Genomic DNA, 22,897 nt, shown 5'->3' with positions numbered 1-22,897 from the left:
ACCTAATTCATTGCTGATATATAAATAAAATAACAACAAAGTACACCATAGTCTTTAAGCTGCTATGTAATCCCCACTGACTGAGGAGGAGAGACCCAAATGTCTCATTGTAGAGGTTCACCATAACATCCTGGACACCTCCTGAGCCTTCCTTCTCCCTGTCCCCCTACGCTGTCCCTCTATCCCACCCCTTTGTTGGTCTGCAGTCCCTCATCCCATTCCCATCTCCTAATGTGCCTTTGTAACCAGCTACCACCTGCTGTGGCCTGTTTCAGGAGCTGACAAGCTCATCTCAGGAAGTGCTGAATGGGGTGGGAGTGCCCAGCTGAGCCATCTGCAGCATGGTCCATTTGTCCCGCGTCTCGCTCCTCTGGGAAAGGAGAACATCTGCTAATAAGCTGGTGGGATGGTTGAAATGATCAACGGACCTGTCTGTCAAGGAGATGATAGCAAAGAAAGAGCCGCTCTGCCAGGTCCAGCCTGGAGTCTGGGGGCTGCACTCTGCATATGAAAGCAGTTGGGGGAGGCCAAGGCTGCATTCAGAGCAGCTTGGCATAGAAGCAACACTGAGATTTGACCCCTCTGGGGAAATCTCCAGATTCTGATTCTGCCACTGCTCTTGAGGCTACAACCACTGCCTGTATACTCACGCTGACCAGACTTCAACACCTTGGCTTCCCTTTGTCTAAAAGCTCAGGCATGGAATTCAAAGAAGGCAGAAGGCCCTGCGATCCGTTGTGGGTTAGATGGTGCACATACAGTAGTGGGGCCTCAGAATTATTTACTTGACACAGAAGTCAAAGCAACTGTTACCCTGTGCATGCCTGATCTCAGGAAGCTAAGCAGGGTTGGGCCTGGTTAATATTTGGATGGGAGACTGCTTGGGAATACCAGGTGCTGTAGGCTTATACCATAGTCTTTCGAGAGTGAAGGTTGCCAACCAAGGCAAAACTGTATGATTTTAAAATTTAACAGCACTACCCTATACATGCTTACTAGAGCCATGGTGGTGCAGTAGTTTGGGAGGGACTTAGACTTGGAAGATTCAGGCTCAAACCCCTGGCTCAACCACAAAGCTTCCCGGGAGACCTTGAGCCAGTCACTCTCTCGCTGTCTCAGCCTCACCTGCATCACAGATTTCTTGTGAGGACAGAAGGAGAGAAGGAACCATGTACACCACCCTGAGCTCCTTGGAGGAAGGGCAGGTTGAGGATGATGAAGATGATGAAGAAGATGATGATAAATCCTTACTATACAGGTGTCTCTCATTTTACATGGGGGTTTCATTTTTGAAAAATCAGCAGGTATCTCAAAAACATGAAAATTAAACATATTTTTACCATTGGAATGTGCACAAATGGTGCAAACTGGGGAAGAAGACGCCTTACTGTCTACGCCATGAAATAAATAGTTCATTTATGAAGCCACTATTTACTGACTTTCCTCATTTACATTAAGGAAAAACAGCAACAGTAAAGACATTGGAAGTAAACATTGCTTATTTAAAACTATTTCTTAAAAAAATGAAATGCTAACTCTTATATGAATGACTGTTGACTTCTGCTTTGTTGAAGGTGGCATAGATGGAAGGCTGAGGTGGGAGGCTCCTCAAACTGGGGGGGGGGAGTTGTGTGTTCGGTCATCAACATTAGCTGAGGGAGATGGTCTCCAACCAAACATGTGGGAACATACAGAAGTTTGACTTTGTTGTTCCAAAAATTGCAAACATAATTGAGTTTTTTTTAAATTAAATAACTATTCTTTTTTTTTTTAAGTCCAAATTAAACATGCATAAAACGAGAGGTAGTTACATTGTAATCAATGAGGTTTACTCACAGTTGAGTAGATACAGGTCATGCCTCATTATCCACTGGGGTTCCGTTCTGGAACTCCTAGTGGATTAAGAAAAATCAGTGGATACCAAATCAGTGGAAAAACAGCTTTAAAGACGCACTTCCAGGTTTTCTTGCTCCTCCATTGACGCCCCAGAATGCCTTGTTAGAGACACTATATCAGCATTCAGGCACTAGATGGGGTGAATAATGGAAGCTGGTGGAATGAAATTATAATTATTTAACAGCACAAAGGTAGGAAATGGGATTTTGGTGCTTCCCCCCCCCCCTTGTTACAAGGCAATTAAAGGTGGACCCCAGTATCTGTGGTGAGTCAAATCAGTGGAAACTAAATCAGTGGATATCAAGGTCCCACCTGTATAGGATTCCAGCAAGAAGAGTTCTCCCCCCTATACTGGATTTGAGTCACATATTAAGACCCCTACAGATCTCTAAGCTAAAAAAAAACAAAAAACCAAAAACCAAAAAAATGTGAAAATAGTGAGTTTGAGCAACATCACTGGAGCTTATGGTTAGCAATAGCATTAAAAAAAAACCCCACTGGAATTTGAAGTGAATTTCAAGATTCCCCCTAATGTTCAAAGGAAGCTAAATAAGTGTCTATAAAATAAATACAAATTCTCAGAGGGTCCCCACACTTGCCTAGGGTTTGCACCAAAATTTTGCAAGAAGGTTTCTCCTAAGGAGAGACTTCTGAGAATTTTCAAGAGAGGCCAAACACTATAAGACTGATAAAAACAGCCCTGGTGGATCAAGCCAAAGTCCTGCTTGTCCAATACTGTGATTCCCGCAACTGTCAAAGAGTTGTCTCTGGGAAGTTCACAAGGAGGTGATTCAGTTCTTCTATGTAACTGCACTGTCTCCAATCCTGGAGATAGGACAATACTGACTATGACTGTCATCACTGATAGAGTTGCCTTCTGACAAGTTTTTGTAATACTCATGGCATTTCTCAAAGGGTTTCCACACATACCAATGTTCCCTTACTGAGAGCACGTCCACTTTCCATGTTTATGAACAACAGAATCGGAGGTGCTGGCTGGAGGGCACCTTGGGCTAAGGGGATATTTTGCCCCCTTATCCCATGTCGCAACCCCGCAACCCCTATAGGGCTACTTGGATCTGTGCCAGTGAATTAGCAGTCACAAATCTGAGCAGCCCATGTAAGGTTGCAGGGTCCAGGAATGGGGAGCTAACTCCCCATTCCTGGACCCTGCAATCTGCTATAGGTTGCTCTCTCTGCCACTCCTCCTGCCATTCTGTTCAGGCTGGCATGAACTTACCCCCACCAGTGGGGTTCTGGTGCCAGCAGGCTGTGCTGCCATGGCCAATCCCCTCCCCCCAGGACCGATCTATCTTCAGTCCCACCCTCTCCTTTCCCAAAATGCCCCCTCCCAGCCTCTGTTCTGCCCTACCGCCACCCTTTCTTTCCCACTCCCCTTGCTGTTCTATTCAGGCTGGCATGAACTTACCCCCACCAGTGGAGTTCTGGTGCCAGCAGGCTAGCTGGCACGAGAGTAGTTGCAAATGTCCTTTATGGCATGTTCATGATGCTCCTGGGCCAGTGAAGGGGACCTGCACCAGTTGAACAAGCACTCTGGAGGGTGCTCATAGAGTTTAAAGGGACCCAGAAGGCCATCTAGTCCACTCCCTACGGGTAGTAGAAACCCTCTTAGATCATCTCCAGCAGGTGCTTGTCAAACCTCTGCTTGACAATCGCCTGTGGGGAAGACTCCATCACCTCCTTCGGCAGTCTCTACCACTACCAAGCTGCCCTCGCCACCCAAAATTTCTTCCTGATGTCCACCTGGAATCTCTTCTCTTGCAGTTTGTACCATTGGATCTAGTTCTACTCTCAGAGGCAGTTGAGAACAAATCTGTTCCTTCGTTCAGATGACAGCCCTTCATCTATTTGCGGACCGCTATCATATCCCCTCTCAGCTTTCTCTTCTGCAGGCTAAACGTACCAAGACCCCTCAACCGTTCCTCGTGGGGCTTGTTCTCCAGCCCTGTGCCCCATCACATGCACTCACTTGAACTTCAGTTCCCCAGTCCCAACCACAGGGTCAGGATTTTCAGTCACTAAACGGCCAGCATATGAAGATTTATTACCCAAGTTCTACAGGAATCTGAAATTTGCCATTTTCATAGTCAGGTGGCCAGGCCTGAGAGCCCAGCTGCCGCTGCCCTCAGTAATTTTTCATTCTCCACCACTGGGACAGGATGATAGAAATCCCTCTTTGTGATCCTAATCATCTTTCTATCAATATCAGAGGAGCTCATTTTGGAGGTAAAAGCAGAAATGAAGCCTCTACCTTGATGATGATGTTCAAAGCGCAAGCCCAAATTAATTACCCCTTTACTTTGCACAGTCAGCCATCTTATTTGTTTTAGATGTTTGAACAGCTGAGGGTTTCTTGTCAGCCTTAGTGTTGATTTTTGAAAGGAACTGCAAAGCAGTGGAAGATGGGGCACTGGGTTAGAATTTCACTCTGTCTGTTGCAGAGGTGATTGTAACAGAGCTGGTTTGTCCATGTGGTGAAATGAGATGGTTGCGTCAGGTAGCAGATTAGCAGGGGAGTAGAGACCACCACCCTTACCTTCAAACTCCTATCTGAAAAGGAAAAGGGGAGTGGAACATAAGAAGAGCCCTGCTGGATCAGGCCAAAGGTCCATCTAGTCCAACTTCCTGTATCTCACAGTGGCCCACCAAATGCCCCAGGGAGCTGTGCCAGATCCAACAAATGCCCCAGGTCTCAAGACAACAAGAGACCTGCATCCTGGTGCCCTTCCTTGCATCTGGCATTCTGACATAGCCCATTTCTGAAATCAGGAGGTTGCATGTACAATCAGGAGGAACAGAATGTGGATACTGGAACAGAATAAGAAATGAGGAGTAGAGTAGAGTGGTGGGCTACAACAGAGGTGGGCAAACCCCAAACTGTGGGACATTGGCAGCCCTCAGAGACCCTCAATTCAGCTTGCAGGGAGCCCCAGTCTGCAATGAGCCTCTGGTCCATAGGAGACCGTTGGAGCCCATGCTGGCCCATGACTGCCGGTCGTGACCACCAGACACAAGCTGCGGGTCAAATCAGCGCAAGACCTTTTATAGTGTCCATGTGCTTTTCGCATTTCCCTGGGTGCTATTTTAACCCTGCCCTTCATTGCCCCTCAACAACTTATGTTGTTTCTGTATGTTTTCACCATGCAAGAGGTGTGTGTGGCAAACAGTTCCTAGTTCTCATGTGGTTCAACATACCTGTTCTCATGTGTATTGCAAACAAGCTCCATAAAATTCATTCATTCATCTAAGTTCCAACTCTAATATATTCATTTATGTCAATTTACTTAAATTCAAAAAGTAAATTGATTCATCTTTCCCCCCTGCCCCTAACTCAGTGTTAGAGTGATGACATGGCCCTCCTGCCAACATGTTTGTCCATCCCTGGGCTAGAGTATCCACTAGGAAGTGGTCAAGTCCATCACTTTTTCTTTTGTACATTTCCTGTTAGTCTGAAGAGAGGGGAATGGGAATAGAATAGGGAGCCTGAAGGTGAGCAAGATGGTCAGCTAGAAAATTTCCCAGGAGGTTCTCTAGGCTACCACTCTCTTCTTCTCTATTCCTCAATTCAGGGCTGGCCCAAGGCCTCCTAACACCTAAGAAATCATGTCCTAACCTGCCCCTTTACTCAATAGTACACCAGCCTCTGCTCCTGCCACTCTCCAATGTTTTGGCTCAGCACTCCCCTCCCCTCCACATTTCTTCTTCCCACCTTTTCCTTTTTTCAGTCCAGGAAGTGGGGGGAGGGGAGGAGAAGGAGTAGTAGAGGCAAGTTAGTAGACAGAGAGGGGCACCTTCCCAACCTGCTGCCTGAAGTGACTACTTTGGTTGGCCTCATGGATGGACCAGTTCTGCCCCTCTGTCTTTTGTTCTTTCTGGTGGTGATACACCATGATGTGCAAATGCTCAGTGCATTGATAAAACACTGCAAAGAAGCAACACTGCAACAATTATATGTATGATGGCAGCAAGAACACTGTGCGCCCATTGGAAAAAAGTTCACATGTTAAGTATCTCTAGATACATGTACTCTGCTAACTGAACAAAGAAGCACCTTTTAAAGTGGTGTCCTATCTAGCAGGGGGAAGAGCAACTGCCCTTCTTCATGCATCTTTCCAGTTGCTGGTGTCTCTTCTCCTCCATCTCTTTTTAGACTATGAGCCCGTTGCGGACAGAGACTCATCGACTGATTTGTTTTGCCCTGCCAACTGCTTCGTGAACTACTTTTTGGTTGAAAAGTGGTCTATAAGTATTTTATTAACAATGATAATAGTGGAAGTTGTACATTGCTTGCTCCAGGCAGTGTTTTATCAGTGCACCCATATGCATTGATGATACAGAGGAAATGCGGACGCATGAAGGCACGGAAGGTATGGCAAATAGCACATGCACAACACACCTTGCAACATTTGGCGTTCAGAGGAACAAGAAAGAATTCCTAATGTGTATTTCCTCATCGGACACAAGACCAGAACTCCAAAGTCAAGAGACAAAATTCAGAAGTCTCCCTAAATAGCTGGAGCTTCGAGGTCTGGTTCTTCAATGAGTTTTTGTTTCCCACAAAGCATTGCTTAAGCAGCTACTGGCTACTCCCTGCCACTGTGATGGGCTTCTGTCACTTACGCTAAGTAGGCTGGGACCCTGGTGCCTGTCAGAGGTAGAGAGGTTGAACTCTGGGCTTGCCCTCACTACCCCTCAGAAACCACCATCGCTGGGCAAAAACTGAACTCCAGATTGAGAGGTTCCCTTGCCCCTTACAAGTCGCTACAAGGCACCTCTCCAGAGAGGAGCACTTGTCATGGAGGCCTGGGTGCTGTCAGCTCAGAGCCGCCAGGCCTCCCTCCCCAGAGCTCCTCCCTGGCCTGACTGCGCAAAGAGCAGATACCCTCCTTGCATAACGAATAGATACCAAAGGGAAGCCAGACTCCATCTACTGAGTGTCAAATCCCCCACCCAGCTGCCAAGAGTCATTCTGGAGATGGAGACACAACTTGGGCATAAACCGAGAAAGGCGAGCGGATGTTGGACTCTACAGCAGCCAGGCAATGTTCAAACAGTCTCTCCATGGCACTGTGAGGTCTGTTCATTCTCAAGATGAAAGTTGAGTCAGAGGCATAGCTAAGGGGGGGTCTGAAGGGTCAATTGATCTGGGTGCCACACCTTGGGGATGTCAGGGGCACTTTGCAGAGGCCTTCTGAGGCTGGGGAGGCCATGCACAACCTCCCCAAACCTCAAAAAGAGAAAACCTTAGAAAGCCACTTCCAGTTTTTACTAAAACCAGGCATGCCTTTCTCAAGCCTCTGGAAGGCCTTTTGAGGCCCAGAGAGGCCTCCCTGCATCTCATACCACCTCCCAGATGCCTTCAGGGGATGTTATGAGCATCTGACCCCTAGGGGTGTGTGCCCCCGAAGTGACTTGGCACATTTTTTGTGCCCCCAGGTGACTTGGCAAACTCAATGAAAAAGCGGTTCTCTGTGCCTAAAGAACTCATGCACCAAAACTATCCCCCACCACTTGCGCCAAAGCAGCCATGTCACAGAGGCATGTGCTACATCTTATGGTGGGTGAGGGGAGCAGGCGGCCTCCTCAAAGTAAAGGAACTTTAGTGCCCTTATCTCCAGGGAAGTCCCTGTTGCCCTATGGATCTACACATATCTGTGCCAGCTCTTTAGCTGGCCAGGTGGTGCCAAGGGGGCATCACAAGGCTGGGCAAGGTGCATAGGACATTGGTGGCACATTTGCCACTAGTAGCCATGTCCTGTCCACCCACAACAGCCTTCTGGGGCCCCTAATCCCTGCCCTGGTCCTCTCTCTCTCCTCCCCAACCCCCCCATAAGAACAGCCCCACTGGATCAGGCCATAGGCCCATCTAGTCCAGCTTCCTGTATCTCACAGCGGCCCACCAAATGCCCCAGGGAGCACACCAGATAACAAGAGACCTCATCCTGGTGCTCTCCCCTACATCTGGCATTCTGACTTAACCCATTCCTAAAATCAGGAGGTTGCGCATACACATCATGGCTTGTACCCCATAATGGATTTTTCCTCCAGAAACTCGTCCAATCCCCTTTTAAAGGCGTCTAGGCTAGACGCCAGCACCACATCCTGTGGCAAGGAGTTCCACAGACCGACCACGCACTGAGTAAAGAAATATTTTCTTTTGTCTGTCCTAACCCGCCCAACACTCAATTTTAGTGGATGTCCCCTGGTTCTGGTATTATGTGAGAGTGTAAAGAGCATCTCCCTATCCACTCTGTCCATCCCCTGCATAATTTTGTATGTCTCAATCATGTCCCCCCTCAGGCGTCTCTTTTCTAGGCTGAAGAGGCCCAAACGCCGTAGCCTTTCCTCATAAGGAAGGTGCCCCAGCCCCGTAATCAGCTTAGTCGCTCTCTTTTGCACCTTTTCCATTTCCACTATGTCTTTTTTGAGATGCGGCGACCAGAACTGGACACAATACTCCAGGTGTGGCCTTACCATAGATTTGTACAACGGCATTATAATACTAACCGTTTTGTTCTCAATACCCTTCCTAATGATCCCAAGCATAGAATTGGCCTTCTTCACTGCCGCCGCACATTGGGTCGACACTTTCATCGACCTGTCCACCACCACCCCAAGATCTCTCTCCTGATCTGTCACAGACAGCTCAGAACCCATCAGCCTATATCTAAAGTTTTGATTTTTTGCCCCAATGTGCATGACTTTACACTTACCGACATTGAAACGCATCTGCCATTTTGCTGCCCATTCTGCCAGTCTGGAGAGATCCTTCTGGAGCTCCTCACAATCACTTCTGGTCTTTACCACTCGGAAAAGTTTGGTGTCATCTGCAAACTTAGCCACTTCACTGCTCAACCCTGTCTCCAGGTCATTTATGAAGAGGTTGAAAAGCACCGGTCCCAGGACAGATCCTTGGGGCACACCGCTTTTCACCTCTCTCCATTGTGAAAATTGCCCATTGACACCCACTCTCTGCTTCCTGGCCTCCAACCAGTTCTCAATCCACGAGAGGACCTGTCCTCTAATTCCCCCCCCCCCATTCCATGCCAACTTACTGTTTGTGGCAGAGGCCCAATACCCCATGAAAGTGCACTGCATTTTGCAATGCTGCCGGAACATGAGTTCCAGCAGCACAAATGGGGGACAGGATTCTGCAGTTGGAATCTTCTAATAGAAGGCACAAAGGAGATACCAGCAATAGTCACTTCGAGTGACACTCTGCTGGGACAAAAAGGGACACATCTCAATGGGACACATCTAATAAGGCTACGATAGCCAATATTCTTGCTTTAGGGTGAGTATATAGCACCTAGTTCAGATGGATCACAACACAGGGACAGGGGAGATTTAGGGCACAATCCAAACCCGCACTGGAGCAGGCAAGCCAGGAGGCTTGTGCTACAGGCAACATGGGTTTCTGGCCAGCAGTGGCTCAGCCAGAGGCAAGGGGAAACTCTTCCCCTTACCCCTGGGTAAGGGCTGCTGGGTAAGGGCTGCTGGCCCCATTGGGTCTCCTTAGACCTGGGAGAGCGGAGCAGCTTGAAGTCGCTCCATTCTCCCTGGGGATGGGGGTTGGGATCCGGCTGCCCTCCCTTCGCCCAGAAATGCCCCCTCCCACCTCCTCCCTGCCCCCCACACCTACCTTCGCCGCTTGTGTTGGCATGAGTGCACAGGCACAAGCGGTGGCAAGGAAGCCACCGCGGAGGCTTCTGCTGTCCTCCGTGCATCAAAACATCTAGATGCGCTGACGCAGCTTCCTCCCACAGAGGTGCAAACGTGCTTTACGGCACGTTTGCAACCCTCCCGGGGCTCCTACGCTGGCATAAGTGCCGGTTAGGATTGCGCCCTTAACCTTTTATGGTCCAGATCGGGCCCTCCATAGCCGCTCTTTACCCTGGAAGAAAAACTTATATTTGTACCAGTGAAAAAAAAAATGGGAACCAGTGGAGAAAATCCAAACAAATGAAACCACTAATGAACATTAATTTGATTTATTTTGCTATGTAAACCACTTTGTGACTGTTGTTGCATAGCCTTATTGTCTGCAGTTTCCCCAGCACCCAAAGCACCCCCCAGGCTGAAATTCCTGAGCCACACCAAATAGGGCTAGGAAAAACTCTTCTTCCTCTGAAATCTTGGAGAGCTATTTCCAGGACAGCTGCTGCCAGTCAGTGTAGGCAACGCTGAGCTAAATTAACCAGTGGCCTGACTCAGTAGGCAGCAGTTTCCTATGTTCCTATTTGTGGAAGGACTGTAGCAGTGGCATAGTGAGGGCATTCAGCATCCGGGTCCGTGACGTCAGATGTCATCCCCTGAACATGCCTGACCTAGAAGGATCTGCAGTGATGTGATTATGGCTGCAATCCTAACCACACTTTCTTGGGAGTAAGCTCCTTTGACTATAATAGGACTTCCTTCTGAAGAGACAAGCATAGGCTTGTGGGTCTGTGTCACGGCCAATTACGTCTGGGTTTATGATGAGTTTGGAGCGATTGTGAGCCACTCTGAGAGGTCAACACCTTTTTTCACCAGAAAAAGGGTGGTTGGCTGCACAGAGCTGCTCACAATAGCTCAGAATGCCCACAAGGGTGGTGCAGGAGTGGGTGCAGGGGGGTCCTCACCACTGCATTACCTTCTGTACAGACACACACCTGTGCCATGGTGTCACCCAGGGACTTACCCTGGGCAGAGATCCACAGCAGGGAAGGAGGAGGACGAAGAAAGGTGAGCTGCAGGAGGGGGAGCACAGCCCAAGGGAACCCCCAGGGGAATGCCCTGGGAGGACAAGGAGCCAGCCAGAGAGGGTAAAGCTCCTGGGCCATCCCTACCAGCAGCCTACTCACCCATTGGGCAGGGCAGGAGCCTCCCAAGAAACATAGCAGCCCAGGTGCAGCTACCCCTTTTAACAAGTGGGGCGGGGCCTGCAGTAGGAAGACCTGAGATCTCATGAGATCTCAGGCCCAGGCGGGACCAAGAAGAGGTGGGGCTGGCAGGGCTACCCAGGAGTATAAGAGGAGAACAGGCAGCCAAAGAAGGGGGAAGCACCTTCCTGAGCTCCAGGAGGGAGGAGATAGTTAAGGCAAAAGAAAGGAGGAAGGCCGGACCCCTTGCAGTTCGGAGGCAGACACAGCCTGGAGGCAGCCACAGGCCGGCCAAGGCCAGGGACTACGGCCCAAAGAGGGGAAACACTTCCCAGGGCTATGGGAGGAGACCCCAGGAGCCCATCTAGCCTGACCCCACTTACCTGGAGAGAGGACTATTCCCCATCCGACCAGGCAAGGAACCTTGGGGCCTCTGGGCCAGAAACTACCTGGGGGATCGAGGAGGGGGTGAGAGCACAATCCCGACTCCGCCCGTTCCAAGGAACGGCCCTGACGTACCTGTCTTCCAGCGGGGAGCACAACGTACCCGGCACAACTCGTGGTGAGGATTACTGGAGAGGGGACCTGTGAGGTAACTGACCCCTTTTCAGGGATTGTTATGGACTCTAACTGACACTGTATGGGGAATGCCCCGGGGTCCCTGTGATGAAACAGGGGCCCCTCAGATGAATGTAAAAACCGCAACTAAAGTGAAAAAAAAAAGGTCAACAAACCCCTTTTTGCGGCTCCCCGTTCTTTGTGCCGGCCAGGGAGAGACTGGACGGGCCTGGACCACACAGTAGACAACGCACCCCTTGATTCCGCCCCCAAAATGGACATCACACATGGGCAGGGACACATGGAGGGTAGACTCCGGCTGCAACAGAATCTGCCTTGGGGATGCAGGTTGGTACCCAGGTGTGCTACCCAGGGCAATGTACCCCCCAGCCCCTTTAGCTATGCCAGTGGGCTGTAGCTCAGTGATGGAGCATTGCATGCACAATATCCCAGTTTCAATCTGTGGCAGCTGGGAAAGATCAGTGTTGAAATTCTGGGGAGCTGCTGCCACCAGCCCGTGTCGATAGGTCGGAGGGTCTGACTCTACAGAAGGGGAGCATAAACTTCCAACCTGCAACATACACAGGACATCCCAAGGTGAGGAAACCAACACAGCCACATCCTCCCCTGCTTGACTTTGGGTGGCGGTAACCTTGCGTGGAACGGTGGCGAGGCTGTTGTGCGCATTTCTCCCCAAATCTAAACAAACCTCTTTGTTATTTGCCGAGTCAAAAGCGCCTCTCATCTAAATCGCTTTTGTGAAGAAGCCAAAAGCAAACAAGGCCTCCTGTAAAGACCCCCGTGCGCCGGCTGCTGTACACATGTAGCCCCAGGCCCAGTGCGCAGGGGTGCCTGACGCACAGCTGCCGCCTCCTTATCACCATTTATACAGTTGCAAAGTGGAACTCTCTGGGCGCGCTCTGGAGTCCTCGGCGCTGAAGCAGCTGCACTCGGAGGTGATGGATTAAGATAACTTTGCATTTATCGACTCGCGGGCCCGTCTTCTGTGTTGTCAAAACTTCCCGCCAAAGAAAGTGCAGGATTACATTTTTTTTTAAAAAAAAAAAAGCCTGCTGATGGAGCCCAGAAGTGGCCCGAGCCCAGGGACAACCCTGGAACGAAGCCAGCCACGCAGAGCTGGCAGGTTAGGCGCCATTGATGCCATTGGTTAGGCGCCAAAGAAGGAATGCGCTGGAGACTTGCGATTAGGAAAATCTCAGCTCGGAGCGAGTAGTGTATCGACATTATTAATTGCCCTTGCTCTGTGAGTACAAAAGGAGCCCGGGTTGGATGCAATTTGTATACATATCGGGGACACACAGCAAAATGTCATATATCTCCAGTCCCTTAGACAAGAGCTCCTGTTCTCGGGGTTCCAGCCACCCTTGATAAGGAGACTTGCAATGATGTTTGGGGCTTGCAGGAGGGAAGAGGTTTTCAGTGAGCAAGAAGGGGGGGGAAGAGTGACATTTTCCTTTCTCAGCCTCCCAAAAAAGCTTTCTCTGCTGTTCTATATTGTGCTAGAGGGCATTGGTTTGGGGTGGGCTGCTAGTCATGACCCAAACAGTTCATTGCTCTACTGTGTAGCAGAGAATGATGGGAGATGAGCTTTTCTGGAGTTTCCTCCTGAATCCTCTTGGAAAAGTGCAAGGAGGGGAGTTTTGTGTAATATCAAAACACGCATCCCTGATCCTTAATCCCAACCTCCAGGATACTTAGTAGAAGCAGTTATGAGTACAAGCTGACCACCCCCTCTCCATTTGCCCTTCCTTCTCAACTGACACTGTGTCATGTGGAAGCCACCAAGCATGTTCTCACCAGTCTGGCTTTTATTGAGGGGGGGATGCTTTTAGTTTTCTGGGGACTCATACAGAAGCCATCTTGTCAGGGGTGGTAGGGAGCCTTATTTTGCTAACTACCTGATAGGCACCACCTAAGTTCCCTATTGGAAGGAATTTGGCAATGCTAGTCAAAGAGGAGCGACATGTCCAATCCAGTGGTGTAGCTATTGAAAGTGTAGCCTGGTGCAGAGTGCAAAATGATGCCCTGGAAGTGACATCACACCCAGACTTTTAAAAAATTGAAAAATGGGGCAGTGGCATAGCTAAGGCATCTGCTACCCGGGGTCAAAGAAGATTTTGGTAACCCCTCCCCCATGACAAAATCAAATTTAATTTATTAATAAAAAGTTTTCTGGTAAATTGGCCATAACTTTTGATAAAACATAGGTATCCAGTGCGGTTTATTGTATTCAGCATTAAATTACCTTTCTAATGATCTATAATATGATAGTATTATTCTTACATACCAAGGTTTTCACAATGGAAACATTTGTCGGTTAATTGGCCATGACTTTTGATAGAACACATATATTACAACACGGTTTGCTTCATTGCATTCAACATTAATTTACCTTTCCAATTATATGTAACATGATAGTTTTATTTGTACATAGCAAGGTTTCACAATTTTGGGCATGAGCTCCTCTAAAGCTTGTAGCCCAGTTTAATTTCTACCCCCTGCACCCCCTTAGCTATGCCACTGGTTCAATCAGGTGTATGTATCGCTCAAGCTACAGGAGAGGGGAGATTTCACAAGAAATATGAGCATAAAAAGAGATGATTTAATGGTAAGACCAGTTCAATAATGAAACCAAACATCTGGGGTTGGCTTTTCTTCACTGGAGGTCTTCGAACAAAGGCTGGACAAGAGCCTCCAACTAGTGAGAAATTACCAAATGGGCAATCAAGGAGCCTTAATCCAAATTTTCTTTCCTCACCCCTCCCTGATAAAGCACACATTTCTATGGTTAAAATTCTGCTTCTGCACCTTGGCACAGAATTAAATTTCCTCCCTCTCATGGTTTCAGGGGAAGAGCCTCTCCATGTCTTTCCCCTTCCTTCAATTCCACCCCCACCTCCCAATATTTGTCTGGGTCCTGGAAACCCACCACTCTGAAGGAAGCTTGAAGGAACTGGGTGTGTTTAGCCCAGAGACAAGAAGTCTGATGGGCAACACAGTAGTGCTTTTCAAATGCCTGAAATGTTGTCACATAGCAGAGGATAAAGACTTGCACTCTGCTGCCTTACAACACAATCCTAAGCAAGTCTACTCAGGAGCAAGTCCCATTTTGTTCAATGGGGCTCACTCCCAGGAACGTGTGCACAGGCTTGTAGCCCTAGAGAGCAGAACCAGATCACACAATCATATAGTTGGAAGCGTGACCTACAAGGTCATCTAGTCCAACCCCCTTGCCTTTAGCGGAAAACCCTCCTAGTGGGAGAATCTACCACCTCACTTGGTAATCTGTTCCACTGCCAAACTGCCCTTACCATCAAGAATTCCTTCCTGATACCCAAATGTCTAATGTCCAGAGAAATCTACTATGCAGATCTAATGGGGTTAAGTTACAGGGGTGTACATTTTGGCTGGACATTAAGAGAAAGTCTGAATTTCCTTCATTGAACAGGGTATCAGCCTGCAAAGCTCCCACCAACTGTAGGATTCTGTGAAAAGTGGAGAGATACATATCTATTTCAGAGCCGTTATGAAATCATCATGTGGCTGTCGGTGTTTTGAAATGGGTATCTGGTATTTTAAATGCTAACCTATGCAAAAAGGGAAAGAAATGCACTTTTGAAGTTATGGCTCTCCTATACTTAGCAAGAGGATGGCACAACTATCCAGATATGTCCCAGCATAGTCTCTCTCCTGTTTGCTGGTATCGCTCTTATATTTCATTTTAGATTGTGAACTCCTTCAGGCCAAACAATCATCTTTTCGTTTGTTTTGCTTTGGAAATGGATCTTGAACTTTTGTGGTTGTTGGAAAGCAGTGCATAAATATTCTATAATAATGATATGGGTACCCAGAAACAGGAATGCGTTCCGGCACACTGGACGATGAAGGCTGCAATCCTATCCATACAATTACCTGGGAGTAAGACCCACAGACTTCAAGTTGGACTTACTTCTGAATAGATATGCACAGACTTGGGCTCAAAGTTAATTAAAACAGGCAGATTGAGGCTGCAATCCTATACACACTTACCTGGGTGTAACAGCCCAATCCCGAGCTGCATGAAGCGCGAGGCTGCCGTGGTGCCAAGATGGCTACCACGGCATCCTGAGCGTAACTGGGCAGCATGTGGCAGCTCCTCAGGGGAGGGGACTTTCGACCCCTTTCCCAGGTAAGAGAAGTAGCCCCCACAATGGGGCTACTCAATTCTGCGGTGACTCTGGAGCCAGCACAGAATCGGAGACGCCCATGTTGGGCCACATGACCTGACGTGGGGCTCAGGTTCCGGCAGAGCTGAGTTCTACCGGTTCTGCCCCCTTAAGCCCCACTCCCTCATCCTGCCACTCCTTCCCCTGCCCTCTCCCTGAACTCCTCCACCTCCCTCGCCCCCTCCCCATCTCTTCCCACACCCCCACTCACCTCTTCACCACCCAGTGGTCTGGGTGACCACTGGGCAGCAAACCACTGGCCTCCCACTGGCACTGGCCCAGTGCGGTCTCGTGCTGGGCCAGTTCTGGCACTCAGCCGGTGCTAACCCTCGCAAACGTGCTTTATGGCATGCTTGCAGTGGTGCGCCCCTGCAGTAACCTGGCGCACTGAGCTCAGGATTGGACTCTGAATCCCATGGAGACCGGTGGGTCTTACTTGTGAGAGTAGATATGCATAGGATTGAAAGAGAACAACAGTACATACAAACCAGGGATGGCCCAAGACCTCCTGATGCCTGAGATGGCGGGTCATAAGAACATAAGAACAGCCCCACTGGATCAGGCCATAGGCCCATCTAGTCCGGCTTCCTATATCTCACAGCGGCCCACCAAATGCCCCAGGGAGCACACCAGACAACAAGAGACCTCATCCTGGTGCCCCCCCTTGCATCTGGCATTCTGATGTCAGATGCTACCCCCCCTTACCCAATGATGCACCAGAGTCTGCTCTTCCCACTCTCCGTTGTTCCAGCTCTGCGTCCTTCCTCCCCACATTTCCTTTTCTTCTCTGTCCCCCTCTTCATTTTCCAACTCAGGGAGTGTCATGAGAAGAAGGAGCAGTGGAGGCAAGTAGGAGGACAGAGATGAGTAGCCCCCCCCCCCAATAATCTGCTGCCTGAGGCAATAGCTTCAGTTGGCCTCATGGATGGGCTGGTCTTGATATAAATCCCATCCTGAATTCAAGTACAGCAGCTCTCAACAGGAGATATCTTGCAGTCTAAACTCCATAAATCTGTGTTAAAACCCTGAGACTAATTTGGGATTAGAAAAAAAAAATATACACAGAGATGAAGCTGCTTTTTGCCAAGACTATTTGTACATCTAGCTCACTGTTGTCAACAGGGTTGTAGACAGAGGCCCTTATCAGTACCAATTTGGTTGGCAACCTTCAGTCTTGAAAGACTATGGTATAAGCCTACAGCACCCGGTATTCCCAGGCAGTCTCCCATCCAAGTACTAACCAGGCCTGACCCTGCTTAGCTTCTGAGATCAGACGAGTTCGGGCATGTGCAGGGTAACAGTTGCCTTAGATTCAGTACCAATAGAGATGCAGGAATCGAACTCGGGACCTTTAGCATGCAAAGCAGGTGCTCCACCACTGATCTAGAACCTCTCCAGTTTTTATAAGCTTCTATTATTGCTGTCCTTTATCACTGATCTGGTGTGAGTTTAGCCAGTGGCGTCACTAGGGTTTGTCTCACCTGGTGCAGGAGGCCAGGGTGCCACCCCTATGATGGTCATCCTCCCATGCAGTGCGTGGGGCTAGGTCCCAGGCAGTGGGTGTGAAGATGTATTGTCGCCCTGCCCCTGCTGGTTTTTCAGCTATAACTTTTGATAGAATAGAGATATTTCAACGGGGTTTGTTTCGTTGCATTCTGCATGAAATTACACATCAATTGATATATAACATGATGGTATTATTCAAAATATCAAGATTTTAAAAATTTTGGGGGAGTAGTGGTGCCACCCCTCCCCTTTGTGTCACCTGTTGCGGCCCACACCCCCTAGCAATGCCACTGATTCTTTATCACCGATCCGGTGTGAGAATAGCATCCTAACACACTTGCAAGCTCGCACCAGTGAAAAGCATCGCAGCATCCCTCAATGCCTTTTCTGTACCAGCTGCCCTTCCTCCATACAGGGGCAATCATAGTTCTGACCATCATCAGACTTACCCAGACATGAGTCCCTCCTCTCCTCATAGCCAGCACTGCAGACACACTTGCCAATGGGCACCAGCCATTCCCCCTCGGCACTGCAGTACATTTTCGGGGTGTCTCTTTCCTCTGAATGCCCCACGCACTCGCCCCGCACTTCCACCAAAGAGGACGAGTCTGCTCCGGTGACTGCCTCAGAGAAGGAAGCCAAGTTCCTCACCATGGCTGGGCACTTCTTGTAGTAGACCCGGACAGAGACAATGGCAATGCAGGCCCCAATGTCTTGGAAGGCCAGGTAAAAGCCTCGCTTGCTCAGCGGGCCCACCCCACGCACCTCCGTGTTGAGCTTGAGCCGCCGGACCCCTAGGTCCACGTTGGTAAAGCTCTCGTCAGCCGCAATGGTATCGATCTTCACAAACTGGCTCTCACGGGTCGTGGTGCCCAGGTCGCGATCTGACTGCAGGTAGTAGAGGTTGAAGGTCTCCTTGCATGTGCCCAGAACCCCAGGCATGCTGTTGCAGTCCCGGAGCGTGAACCGAATCTCAGCATAAACCCTCTGGGCCCCGTGGCGCTGCACCCAGTTAGTCCTCAGCCAGTTGTTCTGATTGGGGGACATGACGTTGCAGACTTGGTAGGTGTGGATGGGATTGAAAAACTCATCCATTTCATTGATGGAGTCCCACTGGAAGAGAGAGCAGGAGAGGAGTTGGCACTAAAGGGGATGGGAGTGTCATGAACACAAGCTTGGACTCTGACCCTGAAGAGGGAGGAATCACTCAGCTTGGAAGGACCACTCCAGGAGCTGGCTTTAGGCCTTCAAAGACTGGAGCCTACCAGCCAGGAGATCCCCAAAGCCAGTTCCCACTGAGCTGAAGCTCATGTCTCTAGGAACCAGCCCCACCAACACCCAGAATGCCACACTTTACTGATCCTGTGCTTCCATACCAGCAATGGGTCTGGAGTGGTGTGATCAGTAAAAGAGGTGCCCCAGATTTAGACTTACACGACCCAGAATGCAGAGGGAGGTGGTAAGCATTCTGGGCAGTTCTATGGGAGGAGTCAATTTGCGTCATCTGCCCATTTGCAAAATAAATAAATAATAGCCGTGTATACTAAGTGAGGATGATGATGATGATTGCATGGGAGATGCAAAATATATATCTTTTCCCAAGATATATTCCCAAAATATATCTTTTGGTCCCCAAAATATATCTTTTCACCTACACTCCAGACTTTCACCACCACACCTCTGCCTTACCCTGGGCAATACGTAGATTTCATTGCAAGGCAAAGAAGTGGGAATAAATACTGCACTGTGTGTTTGCACACCCCTATTCTGACCTAACATGCTGTGTCTTGTTTCCATGTATGGTCCTGATTTATTTTTTTTAACGAACACCACAAAAATACTGTCTTCTCTTCCCATGTCATTGAGATAAGGTCCCCTGGCAAGATGAAAATGAGGACATCATAATTAATGCACCAGGCAAGGGGGTTTGATTACATCTGCATTCAGGAAGTTGGCTAACAGTTTAAATTAAAGTCAACACAAGATTTAACAAAACAAAAAAGAAAGATTATACAGGAATAAAGATGCAAGGAAGAGATATGAGTGTGGACCACATGTGTGAGGGAAGGAGAAAGAGAAGGGAGGCACAGAAGCTTGAAAGGAGAAACTGCTTTGCACAGGATGGAGCTATGGCCTGCCTTTCCTGCTGCATGACTGCAATTCCTTAAGGCAGTCCAAAAATAGTGGAGCATCCTCTCAAATGGTTGCCTTGAGCCACCTGTTGGTAGCCTAGCCCTGTTCGTGGGCACCGGCCATGCTCTCTAGCAGATGAAAATAGGATTGCTCACCCCCCATCCTCTCACCCTCCCATCCTCTTACTGACAGACATTCAGGGTCACCAGATACAACGGAAGACACGGTGCCTATACCAGTGGTTCTCACACATTTAGCACCAGGACTCACTTTTTAGAATGAGAATCTGTCAGGACCCACCGGAAGTGATGTCATGATGGGAAGCGACATCATCAAGCAGGAACATTTTTAACAATCCTAGGACTGCAATCCTATCCACACTTACCTAGGAGTAAGTCCCATTTACTACCATTGTTAAAAGACTATACATAGCAGCTTGCTAAAAGTACAGGTCTGTAACATTTCCCCAAATGCAATCACACACTGTGGTAGCATCAAGTCTAATATATTCAAAATAAATTATTAAAATGAATGGGGACCCACCTAGTGGGTCCTGACCCACAGTTTGAGAAACATTGGTCAATACCATTAAGCAGTGGTTCCCAAACTCTCCAGCAGAGTTTGGGCCACTGTAAGTCCTTTCGGGGAAGGGGTGACCATGATGTCGGGAAAAGGACGTTTTTCTTCTTACCAAGGGCAGGCTCTGGAAGGTGCAGGAAGCCAGCGGCCCCCTCTGCAGGCCTCAGAATTGCTCCAAAATGTGATCACAACTCACTTCCATTTATTGTTGTGAAAGTGGAAGTGGGTCACAATTGCATTTTGAAGCAAGTCTGAGGTGCAAGGGGGGGGACCAAAGAGAGGACCGCGGATTCCCCACACCCTTCAGAGAGCCTGCACTGCCTCTGATAAGTATTTTAAAAGCTGTCGTCCCCCCCCCAGAGGTGCAATCATAGCAATTTGGAAGAGGGAATTTGGGCAGGTGCAATCATATGAGGTCCCATTACCACCATTACCGTCGCACCACCCCTTAAGGGGACAGCTACAGGGCTTCCCTGGTTGGGGCACTGTGATACCCCAGTTTGGGAACATCTGCCTTTAACCATTGTAAGGAAGAGGGAATTTGGGCAGGTGCAGCTGAGCATGAAAGGGTTGAAAAAGCTGCACCTGCCCAAACTGCCTCTTCTTGCCAATGATTAAAGGTATAGGCACTCTGAGCTCCATTGTATCTGGTCACCCTGCAAACATTCCACCAAAAGCGAGCACCCCAGTTTGAATGCTCGCAAGCAGGATTGAGGCGATCGCAGGCCGACTCGCAAAGGGACAAGCTTTTGTGAGAAGCTGAATCAACCACTTACAGAAGCTTGACGGCAAAGCACCCACTGCCGCAAACAGCTCCCTCTCCCCAGTTTCTCTTCGCTCAAAGCAAAGGGCTTACAAATTTGCTTTGGAAAGCAATGTTCAAACTCCTGAGTCATTGCTCAGTCTCTTGCAGCCTATACCTGTCTGTCTGCTCACAAGTAATCCCCATACTCCCCAGTAAGTGAGTTTAGGATTTCATCCTTAGTCCCACTGCGTCATGTCAAGTTTCGTGCCTTGTGCCTACAGGAGGCTCTCTTAATTGCATTACAAGAAGATGCTAGGATTTTCAGAAGCCCTACAAGCTCTGTGGTCCCACTGCTGATTCCCACCTCCTACTTACCCCATGCGAAGGATAAGTGAGCCAGCCCCAGTCACCAATGATCGTGGATGTGTCCAGCAAGTTCACTGCAAAAGACAGGAGGGGAAAGTGCATGAGAGAGAGAGAGAGAGAGAGAGAGAGAGAGAGAGAGAGAGAGAGAGAGAACAGGAGGTGAGCATCTCTTGATCATCTGCATACAGCAGCAACCTCTCCAGTCAAAGGTCAGAGACTGAAAAACATGGAGAGTCTCTTGGTTGCATTGGAATGAATGAACTAGTGCCACCTTTTCGAGTGGGACTGTCCAAGGACCCATGAGGGGGGTACAGTGGGTAAATTGTACCCTTGCCCAGGGTCAAAAAGGGGACCCAGGAGCCAATAGAGGGGATGCAAACATTTCCTTGGACCTCAAATTTCCAGTCTCACCAAGGACCATGAATGGGAGGGTGTAGGGGGTACATTGTACCAGGGACTGGGGTCCAAAAGGGGAGCCAGAAAAGAAGGGGAGCCAGAAATTTCCTGGCAGAAAATGCATAAATTGCATTCACATTTTGTGTAAGCCTGCATAATTTTATATATAGTAATTTGTAGAAATTAAGATCCAATGACAAGGGTGAGCAGGCACCTTCTTTTTCCAGGACAAGTCGTCTTTTTTTAACCTTGTGACTTAAATGTCCTCCTCTTCTCTGTGAGCAGGCCTCTGCGGACAGCACATAGCCTTCTTGTAATTAATAAGTTATATTTAATAAATTATAAATATATATCTTTCAATTAATAAATTATATTAATTATATATAATATATAAATTATAATTAATAAATTATATTTAATAAATTATATCCAATATAATTTAAACTTTAATAATACGTAAAATAATAACTACATAAGATAAATATGTGTTTATCTTATGTGTTTATCTTATCTTATGTGTTTTTAGTTTTTATTTGGTCACGTCCTACATTTTTCTTGGTTGACATACATTTAGGGAAGGCCTTGTTCTCTTTTGTGGCTTTTATTTGGTCACACCCTACATTTTTCTTGGTTGTCCTACATTTAGGGAAGGCCTTGTTCTCTTTTGCGGTTATGACATCTGGTCACCCTGTCAAGGTTCGTATGAAATTATTATCCAATGGAGAAGGGACTGGCCCCAAAAGAAATTTTGTACCCCAAAAGAAACCCCCTGATAAAATTCCACTCAGATGCCTTGGATTGTCCTCGCTGTGCAAAGAAACCTCCATCACCATTTCTGCTTCCCAAAGATTTAGTCGAGGCCTTTGTGTTTGTTTCCATGCATCCCGTGGGACGTAATCCCCAGATGAAATCTGCACACTGAAAACCAAGGTAATTATGCCCTGTGGTGCAGTATGACACCCCCTCCTCCCATCTTTCTCTGCTCGGTCTCCTAAGTGGAGATAGCAGGAGGGTAGGGTGGGTGGTAGGGAGGGAAATCAGTCCCCTGTTCTAAAGTCTTGGGCCTCCAGGGAGTCCAGCTTAAGTTAATGAGGAAGTCCGGGCAAATCTCTCTGCTCGTGCTGAGAAAACAGAACAGCCTCTGAATACCTCCACGAACATTCTCTTCAATTCAGCTCTCCGTGTGTAAGTATGTAGGGTGTGTGTGGGGAGGGGGGGCGGAGAGACGTGACAGCCAAAGACCAGCTGCTTGCCTCTTGAAAATTGGCTGCGCTGATTGCCAATTAGCGCCATGAGACCATTTTTGAGAGATCGTTGCGATGACTTGCGGGGAGAAAGCCAAACAGCCTGCAGCTCAGAGCCAGGCCATACGCTTTCCCCAATCGTGTCCATGCTGTCAACTTGGACTCTGGATCGCTGGAGGTATTCTGCAGACTCACACATTGGGTAAGTTAACCTTGTTCTGTACCCGTTGCAAAGAAGTGAATCCCATCAGACAGTGTAAGAACATAGGATGATCTATCCTGCTGGCTCAGGCCAAGAGCCCATCCAGCCCAGCATTCTGTTTCCCAGCTGCCCACAACCAGGAGACAAAGGCAATGCCTGTTCCT

The 22,897-nt window shown here is 48.5% G+C and overlaps 1 protein-coding gene and 1 pseudogene across 2 annotated transcripts in view; both read right to left on the bottom strand.

The window, feature by feature from the left end:
- The window catches only part of EPHA8 (EPH receptor A8), a 57,736-nt gene extending 36,776 nt beyond the window's left edge, over positions 1–20,960 (bottom strand). For both annotated transcript variants that reach the window (XM_066636814.1, XM_066636815.1), the window contains exons 1-2: positions 20,901–20,960; positions 17,518–18,181 (exon numbers count right to left, since the gene is read on the bottom strand). In XM_066636814.1, the coding sequence (XP_066492911.1) occupies positions 17,518–18,163 (646 nt within the window). In that variant the 5' untranslated portion in view covers positions 18,164–18,181; positions 20,901–20,960. The remainder of the gene's footprint in view (positions 1–17,517; positions 18,182–20,900) is intronic.
- On the bottom strand, positions 16,755–16,874 carry LOC136660941 (5S ribosomal RNA; annotated as a pseudogene).
- Positions 20,961–22,897: the final 1,937 nt, after the last annotated feature.

The sequence above is a fragment of the Tiliqua scincoides genome, chromosome 9, assembly GCF_035046505.1.
Source record: "Tiliqua scincoides isolate rTilSci1 chromosome 9, rTilSci1.hap2, whole genome shotgun sequence".
Lineage (NCBI taxonomy): Eukaryota > Metazoa > Chordata > Lepidosauria > Squamata > Scincidae > Tiliqua > Tiliqua scincoides.
Note: the sequence above shows the minus strand (reverse complement) of the source record. Positions and strands in the feature narration are given on the sequence as shown.